This window comes from Furipterus horrens, unplaced genomic scaffold (assembly GCF_987537825.1).
Source record: "Furipterus horrens unplaced genomic scaffold, mFurHor1.1.pri manual_scaffold_2, whole genome shotgun sequence".
NCBI lineage: Eukaryota > Metazoa > Chordata > Mammalia > Chiroptera > Furipteridae > Furipterus > Furipterus horrens.
Window position 1 is genome coordinate 5,396,493 of NW_028327172.1, and position 12,316 is coordinate 5,408,808.

Sequence of the window (12,316 nt, forward strand, 5' to 3'; positions counted from 1 at the left end):
ATCCACTGAGCCACACCAGCCAGGGCCATTGGTTGATTTTTGTATGTGCCCCCACTGACCAGGGATTGTACCCACACCTTGGTGTCTTGGGACAATGCTCTAAACAACTGAGCTACCTTACCAGGGCTCACTCGTTTGTTCTTTCAGTGAATATCGATGGTCTGCTCTGTGCCACACACTGTTCTAATCTTTATGATAACATCAGCGAGCAAAACAGCCAGAGCTCTCTGCCCAGACAGACAAGTTAATTACATAATGAGACAGCAGGTGATGAGTGCCATGGCGGAAACAAAAGGTAGAGCCAGCCCCGGCCGGGTAGCTCAGTAGGTTAGCACGTCGTCCCGGAACACCAAGGTTGCAGGTCTGATCCCTGGTCAGGGCACGTACAAGAATCAATCCGTGACTAAATCAATAAGTGGAACAACAAATCATTGTTTCTCTCTCCCTTCCCCTCTCTCTCTCTCTAAAAAACTAAACTAAACTAAATGAAAATTAAAGACAGAAGAAAAGGTAGAGCTAGGAATGGTGCCAGGAATGCTGGCAGGGGGGCAGATGGCAATATTCAAGGAGACGGTCAGAGAGGGCTCACCTCGTGGATGGCCTCAGAGCCCAAGCTAGAGGAGGCCATCAGGGAGAGGGAACAGCCAGGGCGAAGGCCTGGAGGCAGGAGTCCGTTTGAAGAAGAGTGGGTGGCCAGGGTGGCTGGAGCAAAGCGGGCAAGGGGGCTGCCAGAGGTGTCGTCACAGGAGACGGGGTGGCGCTGTGAGGGCTCCCAGGGCCTGGGAAAGCACTCCGCTCCGACTCTGAGCAGGATGGGGCCCCTGCAGGGTGTGGCGCAGAGAGAGACCTGGTCTGACTTAGATGTTAACTGCATCAGTCTGGCTCCTGAGTGGAGAACATACTGGAAGAAGGCAAGGGTGGAGGCAGGGCGATGAGTCAGGACAGGGATCCAAGTGGACGGGGTGGTGGCTTTGGGTTGGAGCCTGAGCCGCGGAGGAGGTGGTGGGAGTTGGTGGTGGATCCACCTCTATGTTGAAGGCAATACTGATGCAGTTTTCCCCTGGACGGGTAGTGAGGTGTGAGGGAAAGGGAGGGGTCAGGACACCTCTGAGGGTTGGCGCCCACATGTGGGGCCTTTGCAGACTTCTACGGGCAGTGGTTCCTGAGCGCCAGATCTCTGTGCCCTCAAAAGAAGAGCCCGATTCCCTTCGCCCCTCCTGCCCCTCATCCTCCAGGTCCCTGTCAGCTCGGGTTTGTAGTTGCCCACAAAGAAATGGGCAGTCAAAGCCCGGTCACCGCAAAGCAGAGAGGCACGCCACCCTTGATCCAGTCGCCATCCCCGTTGTCCTGCTGCGGAAGAGGCTCAGCGAAGAGGAGGCCAGAGGAGGCCGTCCATGAGTCCCGGCGGGGGGGGGGCACAGTGTAAACGAGCCTGGGGGAGGCCTGCCTCCCACCCTGTCCGCTTCCGGGGTTCCCCAGTGCCAGGAAGACCTCCCGCTGGGCCTGCCTCTGGTGGCCACACCCCAGCTCCCCAGCCTCAGGCCGCCCGGGGGGGTGGTCAGCAGGCTGCCTGGTGGGTAGAGCTGTGGGGGCTGCTGGCAGCGTGGGCTGCGCGCCCAGCGGACGCACTGAGCCCGTGCTGACTGGGGCCGCCTGGAGGGGCCCCGCCGGCGGCCGGGGCCGGGCTGCCAGTCCCGGCCATACTTCAAGGCCCGTGCCTGCGCGCAGGGCTGGCCGGCCGCCGCAGGCCATCATCCCTGCCCCGTGAGATTTCACACTGCGCACCTCCTCCGTCCGTCAGGGCCACCCGGGCTGGCCTGCTCCCCTCTCCTGGTGCCCAAGGTCTGGGCACCGGGCCACTGCTCACCCTCCACCCAGGGTTAAACATTAGTGGGAGGTTATCGGTCCAGGCTCGGGGAGGGAGAGGGTAGAGTTACACTTTTACCAGCGGCTCCTCAGACGCCAGATCCCACCTGCTGGACAATGCCCGTGGAGGAGTTTGTGGCCGGCTGGATCTCTGGTGAGACGTTTTTCTTCCTTCTGTCACATCACCCCCAACGGTGGGTCCCTTGCTGGGGAAGGTAGGGGACACAGGAGGAGCTGAGGCCAAAGTCCAGGTTCCCCTGGAGCACCCAGAGCCAGCCGTCCCAGAGCATCCTGGGAGCTGTCTGAGGGGACAGGACCTGAAGGCACAGGTGGCAGAGTGCCGCTGCCGTGTCCCAAGGCCACGCTGCCTGACGCCTGGCGAGAGTGGGCGCCAAGGTGAGCGCTCTTCCTGATGCGCCCACAGCTCCTGCAGCTGGAATGGGCTCCCCAAGCCTGCCTTGTGGGGCTCAGAAAGAAGTTCACCTTTGACCTTAGCTGCTGTCCCACGTTCCCCTTTGGGCCTCTGCCCTGCCTGGCCGAGAGCTGATGCCCGGGCCCTGAGGCCTGCTGTGCTGTGGGCCCAGCTCAGTGTCTGGGTGACACTTCTCTGAGGAGAAAGAGGGGGGACATTCTGAACCTGCCTTCGGGGGATGTGACCTCTCCCAAAGCTTCGGGACCAGCCTCTGCTATAGAGGGCAAGACCAGGAAGTGGGGGGATGGCCGTGGCTGGATGCTGGTGCCCGCAAGACTGCCCCAAGGACCCCGAGCTCTGCACTGTCAGCTGGCAGGGGCAGAGCGCCCGAGGGCAAGGCATGGTCTAGACCAAGGCCCCGAACTGGACAGCGGTTGTGAGTTGAAAGAAGGAAGAGGGAAGGAAGGGGTAAAGCTGTCAGGGAGGCAGGAACCCTGGAGACTCCTCCAGAGGCCATGGAGCCAGCCAGACCCTCAGGGGCGGGCTCCCTTGCTCCTCCCATCTGCATGTGCATCCTCCAGGCAAGGTTGGGGCTCCCTCCTGCTGTCCCCACTCTTTCCTAGCTCTGTGCCTGGTGCGGAGGAGGGTGCAAGGGGGCCAGCGGAGCTTCCCTGGCGCCTGGCAGGAGACCCTGCCCTCTCTCCTGCCTCGGCCCTCTTTCCTCTCGGCACAGACGTGCTTCCTCAGATGTAGCCCCTTCTTGTCACCACAGGAGCTCTGGGCTTGGTCCTGGGACACCCCTTTGACACTGTAAAGGTGAGTCTAGAGGAGGCACCCAAAAAATAAAAGATGTCACTCAAACCAAATGTCAGGCCGCCCTAGAGCAGGGCTTGGCTGACAGAGGCTCCTCCTGCCTCTCCTGCCCCAGGGGCAGAGGCAGGAGCTGGGCTGCAGCCATGCCCCGCCTGCCCACCTGCCCTGTCCTCCCTGTGCAGGTGCGGCTCCAGACCCAGACCACATACCGAGGCATCATCGACTGTATGGTCAAGACTTACCGCCATGAGTCGGTGGGTGGCTGCTGCTTCGGGTTTTGGGGTGGGAGGCAGCTGAGCAGCCAGTACCAGCTTCCACCCCCCAAGGCAGGCAGGGTTCTGCCCTTGGAAGAAAGGAGACCCAAGCCTGGGGCCACTGGGGTCGGGGTGGTAGCTCAGTGCCTAAACGGTGGTACTGAGGCCGTCCCAGCCTCGGTCACCTCTGCCTCTGGCGGGGGCTCAGAGTGGTTTCCAGTCAGAGGAGACCTGGTCAGGCTGCAGAGGGCAAAGGGGAGGCCCCGTGTCCACTACCCACTCTGGTGCTGCCCTCTCCCTGCAGGTCCTGGGCTTCTTCAAGGGGATGAGCTTCCCCATTGGCAGCATAGCTGTGGTCAACTCGGTGCTGTTCGGGGCCTACAGCAACGCCCTGCTGGTGCTCACGGCCACGTCCCACCGGGAGCGGCGGGCCCAGCCCCCCAGCTATACTCATGTCTTCATAGCCGGCTGCACCGGAGGGTTCCTGCAGGTCAGCGCGGCACTGGGGCGTGTGCGCACGCGTGCACACCGACGCAGTGACGGTCGGTCTGTTCCTTCTCCTCCCGGCCCCATCTGGTGACCCACAGCTGCCAACCATGACCTTCCCCACCGGCATGTGAGGAGCTGTGGGGAAATGGACAGCTCCTGCTGCTCCCAGTGACCTGGCCTGGCTGAGTGTGGCTTTCCACACTGCAGGCCTGGAGGGGAAAGGTCATGGAGAACAGAGGGGGTAAAAGGCAGAGAGAGCTCAGTGTGGGGGGTGGGCATAGGTGCCTCCAGGAGGGCATCATGGAGAAGCAGTGGATGCCCCACTCTGTGGCGGACAGGACTTGCCCACCTCTGGAGGTTGCCAACCTCAGGGCTATGACAGGACCTCTCTAAGGTGACCTTTCACCCTGGACGACTGACAGCTCCCACTGAGTTCTGAGCCCAGTCCTGATGCGGTCCTGGCACTTGCCCCACCCCTTTGCCTGCAGCGCCTGGGTAACTGCAATACGTGAGCCTCCCTGGGGGCTCCGGTCCACAGATCTCGCTGGGACAGGTCAAGGGTATTAATCATTAAGTAACTCTGATCATTTGGTTTTGGTCTTTGTTCTCAGCACTTAAGTACCTGGGCTTTTGGGGGATGGGGTGGAGGGAAGAGGGGCCTCCAGGAACCCAGGGGAACACCAGCTGAATGGGGTGGCCTGAGCATAGAGGCTCCGCCCAGACTCAGCCAGGCGCCTTAGGTTACCCTCTATTTGACGCCTGTCCTGATGCTCTTGATGGACTTCGTGGGGCAGAGAGCAAGGACAAAGGACAGAGTCAGCTGCCTCACTAAAGTAAATTAATAATTCATGAGACCCCAAAAGGTCCTGGTTTTTCTTTTGCCCTTTCTTGGGCAGCATGCAAGCCCCGAGACCTGGTACCCCCCAAAAAACAAGGAAGAGCACTGGGGCCCCAGGCCAGACGGCCTGGTTTAGGCCCAGCCAGGCCCAGCCCATCCAGCCACCTTTCCAGCTCTTTGGGAAGCAGAACAGATAACAGTGCTGGGGCCTGTTGTGTCAGGGTGGCAACTGGGTCCAGGGACCAACTGGAGCCCAGGTTTGCTGTCAAGCCTATGACTTCAGTTTTGGACAAAAAAAGATGTGTTTTTGTGTGGAGGTGGGAAGTGACTCTTTGGTTAGCACAGGGCAGGGACTGACAACCACTGCTGTGCACAGAAGTCACTTTTGGCTGCCAAACAGTGCACCAGTGTCTGCTGTCCCCACTGCCCTCATGGGCATGGGACGGGGAGGGGAGGCCCCCAGCCAGTCCCCACCTGCCATCCTAACTTTGGTCACGCCATTTCCTCAGCCCCCAGGAGGCTAGAGCTCAGGAGCACACCCCTCTGGAGAAGCTCTCACCTCGGCACTGAGTGGGCTCCCAAGGCTGACATCAGGGCCCCATCTCACAGGGAAGGTCCCCAGTCCACTGCCCTCTTTGCAGGGGAGAAAACTGGCAAACTTGGCCTGCCACCCTCTAAAGATGACCACCAGAGCCAGCCACCAGCTCCTCTGCCATTGGCCATCCCCAGGGCTGAGGGACCCAGCCCCAGTACCTTCCATAAAACACACACACACACCACATAAGCCCCAGATGCTATGACCTCAGTTCTCTCCCGAACAGCTGATATTGACCTAGTTGATTCCCTGACTCATACCTCAGTCCCTCCCCACCGCCTCCCTCTGCCCTCCCAGCACCCACCCCCCGTCCCAGTTCCACCCCAGATCTGTGTCCCCTCTGCCTCAGCCAGGTGAGGACTTCTAGGACCTGCAGCTCTCACCCTGTCACCACGTTTGTTGGGACACTAGTGGCTGGGGGCTGTGAGAGACAGGAAGGGCTGGCTCAGCGCTTGCCCCTCAGGCCCCTCGGAGAAATGTCCTGCAGGAGTTGGGGGAGGGAGGCTCGATGAAGCTGAGAGAGGTCATGCCACTCGCTGTCAGGGGCCTGCTGCCAAAGAGGTGGCCAGGCCTGTCCCCAGCTCCGAGGAGAAAAAGCTAAGAGCTAGCAGCAGAACGCGTGGTCCCGCTGGAAGAGGCTGCCCTCTCTGCCCACTGCCTTCCCCTTGTTAAGACGAGCTGTCCTGCCCAGGGCCCCACCCGGCCGTCACACTGCCTTCCCCACAGGCCTACTGCTTGGCCCCTTGTGACCTCATCAAAGTTCGGCTGCAAAACCAGACAGAGCCGAGGGCACAGCCTGGGAGCCCCGCTCCCCGGTACCGGGGGCCTGTGCACTGTGCAGCCTCCATCTTCCAGGAGGAGGGACCCCGGGGGCTGTTCCGGGGAGCCTGGGCTCTGACGCTGAGGGACACCCCCACAGTGGGAATCTACTTCGTCACCTATGAATGGCTCTGTCGCCAATACACGCCAGATGGCCAGGACCCCAGTAAGTGAAGCAGCGTGAGAGGGTGGGGGGCAGAGAAGAGTGGGGTGGGAAGCGGGGGCAGGGTGGTGGGCAGGGCAGGGCGAGGATGTTCCTCGGTCTGACCCTGGCCCGGGCTCCCTCTACCCCAGGCTCAACCACAGTGCTGGTGGCAGGGGGCTTTGCAGGCATCACCTCTTGGGTGACAGCCACCCCCTTGGATGTGATCAAGTCCCGGATGCAGATGGCCGGGCTGAAGCAGAGGGAGTACCGAGGCTTGCTGGACTGCATGGTAACCAGCGCCCGGCAGGAAGGACTGGGGGTCTTCTTCCGAGGGCTGACCATCAACAGTGCCCGCGCCTTTCCTGTCAATGCCGTCACCTTCCTCAGCTACGAGTACTTCCTCCGCGCGTGGGGCTGAGTGTGGCCGGGCACTGCCAGCGTCTCCCCAGCGGGACTGACCGCCACCCAGCTGCCCCAATCGGAGGCCCAGCTGAAAGCACCAGATTGAGATTTCAATGCGAGAAGCTCAACCTTCCTTGTTGAGGCTCCTCCCAGCCTGGAAGATGCAGATGCGGGTGGGGAGCCCGCACTGGGGAGCAGGCTCCCACCCAGCTTCTGGGCTCTGCCCACAAGCTAAGGCTGGCCTCAGCCTCCAGTAGCACTTGCCTTGATTCCTTTGTGAACCAGCTAATCAGTGGTGCTGGTGACATTCTGGCCCCCATCCTGTGACTTGACCCCTTCCAGAGCTCTGAGCCTCCACTCCGCTGCCTGAGTGCTCCCTGTCCCCTGGATTCCAGGAGCAGTGTCCTCATCCGCCTGTACCTCACCTCCCTCCTCACCTCTCCCTGCCTGACTCAAGAGCAGCCTTTACATCTTTCGGCCTCCAGAATCTTCCAGTGACTCCCATCACGTGCAGGGAAAAGCCCAAACTCCATCCCCTCCCAGTGGGGCACCTCCCTGCCCGCTAGCTACCCTGCTGTGCCCCTCAGCGCCTGGGCCTGGAAGCTCAGTCCCTCCTGGCCAGTGTCAGGCCAGCTGGGGGCCGGCTCCGCCACCCTCTGGCTGGGCCCACTCCCAGACCTCCACTGAGCACTGTCCCTCACCCCGCCCCAGACTGACTTAGGGGTCTGCAGGTCCCCTGCTCACCTTGATCATAGCCCTCACCTCTGGCATGCTGGCTGGTTGACTCCTCAGCTTCCCCATTAAACTGCGCGCTCCTTGCGGTCAGTGGTTGCACATCTGCTCATTTCCCAGCTCAGCGCCTGGTGCTGGAAGCAGCCTGGAATGAAGTGGCCTCGCACTCCCAGCCTCTCTCCCGACTCCAGCCACGCCACCTGCTTCCTCGGGCCTGTCCCTTCCCCCACCAGGCCCCCCTTCACTGAGAGGTTTGCCCACCCTGGGGTCATCCCCAGTGGAGCGGTGCCAGAAGTCGGGGGTGTCTGCTTGCTCCCATGCATGGCACGTGTTTCCTTATCTCAGTTGCAAAGTGGGCATTAAAAACTGGCTGAGAGGGTTCATTTAATTGGCAATAAAACTGAGCAGAGTTTGTACCCACTAATGTCCTGATCTGGTCTGAGATCAACCTGGGCCCTCCTCATGGTGACCTACCTGCCATCTCCTGGGCGCGCCCTGTGAAACCAGTGCAGCATTCCGACTGCTGTGGGCAGAGGAGACGGCCTCCACCCACGGAGTGCAGCTTGCCCCAGGGTACACTGCGGCCATGTCACACAACCTGCCTGGGCACATCTGAGCCCCCAGCTCTCCCCGGGGGACTATGACAGTCTCCCAGAGATGGCCAAAGTGCGGATTCCCCCGGGTAGACCTCCAGCGTCAGCACTGACAGGTGCTCGTCAAGCTGTCCCTCACCGGAGTGTGGGCCACAGGCTGCAGGTGGCCCCCAAGTCGCCCTGTTGTGGCCACAGGGCACGTGGTCGCTGAGCCGGGCTGTAGGTTCCAGCCCCCCTCGACTCGCGGCTCTGGGGGGCCAGTGCCTGGGCTCTTGCTGGAGAAGCGTGTGATGTGGGCACATTGCCAGTCACTTGCTTTCAAGGAAATGCCTCGCTGTTGGCTGCACCGGTGACCGGAAAGGACAGCTGAGGATGCGGGAGGTGCCCGCTGGCCCAGAACCCGGGCGGCTGCTGCTTTCTGGTCTTTGCTGCAACAGTTTTGCCTTCGCCCTAACTCACGGAGTAGTTTTGTGGTCAAGGTGGTCCCAGCGTGGGCCCTGGAGCAGCATCGTCAGGACCTCCTGGAGCTGGGGGGCCACTGGCACTGAGGGAGTCGGAATGCCTGAGGCTGTGGCCCAGGAATCCGCGCTGTACGATACAAAGCCCTCTCATGATTTTTACGCGTGAAAGGGTGTTCTGGCTGCTTCTAACAGCAGAAGGTGCTGCCCTTTCAAGTAAGGAAGTCGTGAGTCTGGTGGGAGCGACGTGAGCTCCTAGTGCTAGCGGCTGGGCCTGTACTCCTGCACGGATTCGGGAGCCTGTTCGTGGAATGGAAAAGCAGGGGCTGCCCGAGCCAGTCACTGTCCTTTCTGTGCCTCCGTTTCCTCCAAGACCCCTCCGACGGGTCAGCCTGTGAGCCCCAGTGGCTGTCCGGCACCCCCACAGTGCCAGAGATTTCAGGCTGGACACGACAGTCATTGGAACACCTTGGGGCAGTCTGTAGCCGGAAGGGAGTCAGAAGGTGGCTCTTACAACCTGGGCAAGAAGGGACAGAAGGTCAGGATAGTCCTCTGAAGTCTGTCACCTCTCACCCTGTTACCAGTTAGCGAGAGAATAAAATATGAAAATCCTTTTTTGGTTTTGTTTAAATTCAGTCCCTTTTGGGGTATTAATTTCACCCATCAGCCTGCACTGGCTGGGCAAGCGCTCCTGTTTTTCCCTCTCCGGTTCTCTCCAGAGGCATCTCGGAGGGTCTCGGCTGGAGCTCTCCTGCTGCTCATTAGAACCAGAGTGGCAGGCCTCATGCGGTCCCCCCACTAGCCTGGCTGCGCGCTGCCGCGCTGCTGCAGTGCATATAGGGTTAAGCATGGCAGAAGCAGAGAGAAAGCAGGTCCCTCTTTCAAAGGCCCCAGGAGGCCCCAGTAGTGTTGGAAAGGAGGGTGGAAAGACAAACAAAGTCAGGCAGGAAGTGGCTGACGGGAGGAGGAAGGGGAGGGGGAGGGGAGGGGGAGGGGAGGGGGGAGGAGGAGGAGGAGGAGGAGGAGGAGTTTATAGATTTTCTTTAGAAAGAGAGGAAGGGGGAGAGAGGGAGAAGCATCAATCCAGGAAGGCACTCCAATCACTCTGCCAGGGCATGGCTGAAGATATTTTTAAAAGCTAGATGTTTTTACACGAGCAGGCTCTTGTAATATGCATGTTAAGTCCTTCAGGAATGAACAGATGCTATTAGAGGCCATTGTTATTTTGAGACTCATTTGGAGAGAAGGAATCTCTAAGAACTAGGAACCAGTCAATGATCGGCTTTGAGGCTGAAAACGGGGCTGGTGTCTGAGGGTCACATGTACAGGGCTTAAAACCTGGGCAAACATGTTAACTTGTGTCTCATTGGACTCTTGCTCTCAAACATCATGTGTACTTATTTTGACAGCAGTGGTTCTAGCAGGAGAAATTACAGGAGACTAATCTATGTGTATGGGGACGCTAAGGCTACCTGTGCAAGTATGGGGGGGAATGACAGTCTGGGGGTGATTCTGGCGTAAATCACTATTGCCAGACTCACTAAATGGCTGAGTTTCGTTTTAGTTTCATTTCATTACGAGAAGTCACTCTTCACTGGCATCTCCAGCCTGACCACTGTGCTGAGTTCCAGACCCACATTGGCGACTCTGGTCACAGGTCCTTGGGCATCCCAAAGGCGCCTGCCCAGACATCTCAGAGAAGCTTTCCCGCTCCCCTCCTCTTGCTTCAAAGGTCTCCAGTTCCTGTTAACCAGCTCCTAAAGTTTCCTAGGACTCACTCCCTTCTTTCCAATCCTACCACAGGCATATCTCAGAGATATCGTGGCCTTGATTCCAGTCCACTGCAATACAGTGACTATCACAGCAAAAGCCAGTCACATGAGCTTTTTGGTTTCCCAGTGCATACAGAAGTTATGTTTACGTGATACTGTAGTCTATTTTTTAAAATATTCTTACTCTTTTAAAGAAAGATTTTACTTATTTATTTTTAGAGAGGAGGGAAGGGAGGGTGAAAGAGAGGGAGAGGAACAAGAGTTGGTTGCCAGGGAACCTGGCCCACAACCCGGGCCTGTGCTCCGACCAGGAATCAAACCTGCGATCTTCTGGTTTGGAGGCCAATGCTCAATACACTGAGCCACACCAGCCAGGGTGATACTCTAATCTATTGTGTGCAATAGCATTATGCCTAAAAAAAAAAAAAAAAAAAAAAGCACATAGCTTAATTTAAAAATACCTTATTGCTAAAAAATGCTAACCATCATCTGAGCCTTCAGCAAATCATAATCTTTTTGCTGGTGGAGGGTCTTACCTTCAATTTATAAAAAGTGCAACATCTGCAAAGTACAATAAAGTGAGGTATGCCTGTACTACAGCCCCGGTCCTGTCCTGAATTTGGACAAATAACTCTCTCCAATACAGTTCTGATCAAGTTACTGTACTCCTCTTGTTCCCCTCAATGCTTCCTATTACGCTGAGGAATCAGGGCAAACGCCTTCCACAGCCTCCAAGGCCCCAGGACATTCACCTTCTCTTGGTTCCTGAAGCACACAAGCTTCCCTTCCACCACAGGATATTTGCACATGTTGGTCTCACTGCCTGTGTGCCTTCCGCTCATCCTTCAGCTCTCAGTTCAGAATCATTTCCTTAGTAAAACTTTCCTCAGCCCCTCTGCCTAGCTCACGTTCCTTTGGCTTATGATTCACCTGGAAGGCTTGTTAAACTACAGATTGCTGAGTCCCACCTACCTGAGTTTTCAGTTCAATAGCTTTGGGGAGGGTCTGAGAACTTGTGTTTCACTAAGGACCCAGATGCTGCGGGCCACAGTTTGAGAACCACTGGCTTGTGGGTTCATGTCCTCCCCCTTCCATCCTGTAATTATATACTCATACTTTCATTTGTGTGGCTCTTTGGTTATAATCATCTTTCCTCTAAACTAGAGGCTTCATGAAGCAGAGACCTCGACTCTTTGCTCATCATCAAACTCTAGCTGGCATACAGAGGTGCTCCATCAAGTTTTGAACATTTGAGCGAATGAATGAATGAACAAATGAATGGAAGAAAACTGGTCCTTCTCACTTCCCCTCTGTCAGGCCAGCGCTCTAGACTTTATGTAGAGCCCTCTTATCTAAAAGCAACTAGACTCCAGATCCAATACAACCATCGTAATTTAAGAACCATTACTAACTTTGCAAGTAGTAACGGAACTTCCTAAGGACCTTTCCGAAGAAGAAAGTGAGTGTAACCCAGGTTGTCCCTAAAGCTTTCCTTGGAGCCCTGGCTGGTGTGGCTCAAGTGCATTGGGCGCCAGCTGGTGGACACCAATCGCTGTTTCTCTCGCACATCATGTTTCTCTCCCTCTTTTTCTCCCTCCTTTCCCCTCTCTCCAAAAATAAATAAAATCTTAAAAAATATAAAGCTTGCCTTGGAGCAAATTCTAACACCATGACCTTGAAGAGTAAAGAACCACATGGAACAGAAGGCTAGATAGACCTTGAGTCCCAGCTGGACCCAAGTGTCATAAATTTAAGTCCAGATCCTGGAAGGGGCTACATCTTTACTAAAACTATAGACCAGAAAACCTCCAGCCACCAGTAAAGGAAACCTACAAAGAAATCTGCCTCTCTCCCTGTGGTGGGAAAAAATTAAGAATAAGATCGGCTCCCCTGTGAACCAGGAACCAACCACTTACATGCCTGCTCACTATACTACTATCCTTCGGGTCTGGGACCCGAAATTAATTTATCATAGTGTTAGCGCCCTCTCGTGTCTGGTAGGAGTAACTACATATTTTTTTCTAATGGGGAGCGCCGTAAGTCACGATCTTAAGGTTTCCCCGAAATTAAGAGCAACCAATTAAGAAAAAATTCTGGCCCTGGCTAGTGTGGCTCAGTGGATTGAGTG

The 12,316-nt window shown here is 57.1% G+C and overlaps 1 protein-coding gene across 3 annotated transcripts; it reads left to right on the forward strand.

Annotated features, from left to right (window-relative positions):
* The first annotated feature begins 1,902 nt into the window (after positions 1-1,902).
* Positions 1,903-7,180, forward strand: SLC25A45 (solute carrier family 25 member 45). 3 transcript variants are annotated; one of them, XM_090258636.1, is made up of 6 exons: positions 1,903-2,020; positions 3,051-3,094; positions 3,274-3,345; positions 3,650-3,835; positions 6,123-6,252; positions 6,381-7,180. In XM_090258636.1, exons 1-6 carry the CDS (start codon positions 1,984-1,986, stop codon positions 6,647-6,649), a joined length of 738 nt encoding a protein of 245 aa, XP_090114762.1. In that variant the 5' UTR covers positions 1,903-1,983; the 3' UTR covers positions 6,650-7,180. The 3 variants fall into 3 exon arrangements, with proteins under 3 accessions (XP_090114762.1, XP_090114776.1, XP_090114771.1); XM_090258650.1 differs by having other exon boundaries at positions 1,941-2,020; positions 5,994-6,252; XM_090258645.1 differs by lacking the exon at positions 1,903-2,020 and adding an exon at positions 2,028-2,262 and having other exon boundaries at positions 5,994-6,252.
* The last annotated feature ends 5,136 nt before the right edge of the window (positions 7,181-12,316 follow it).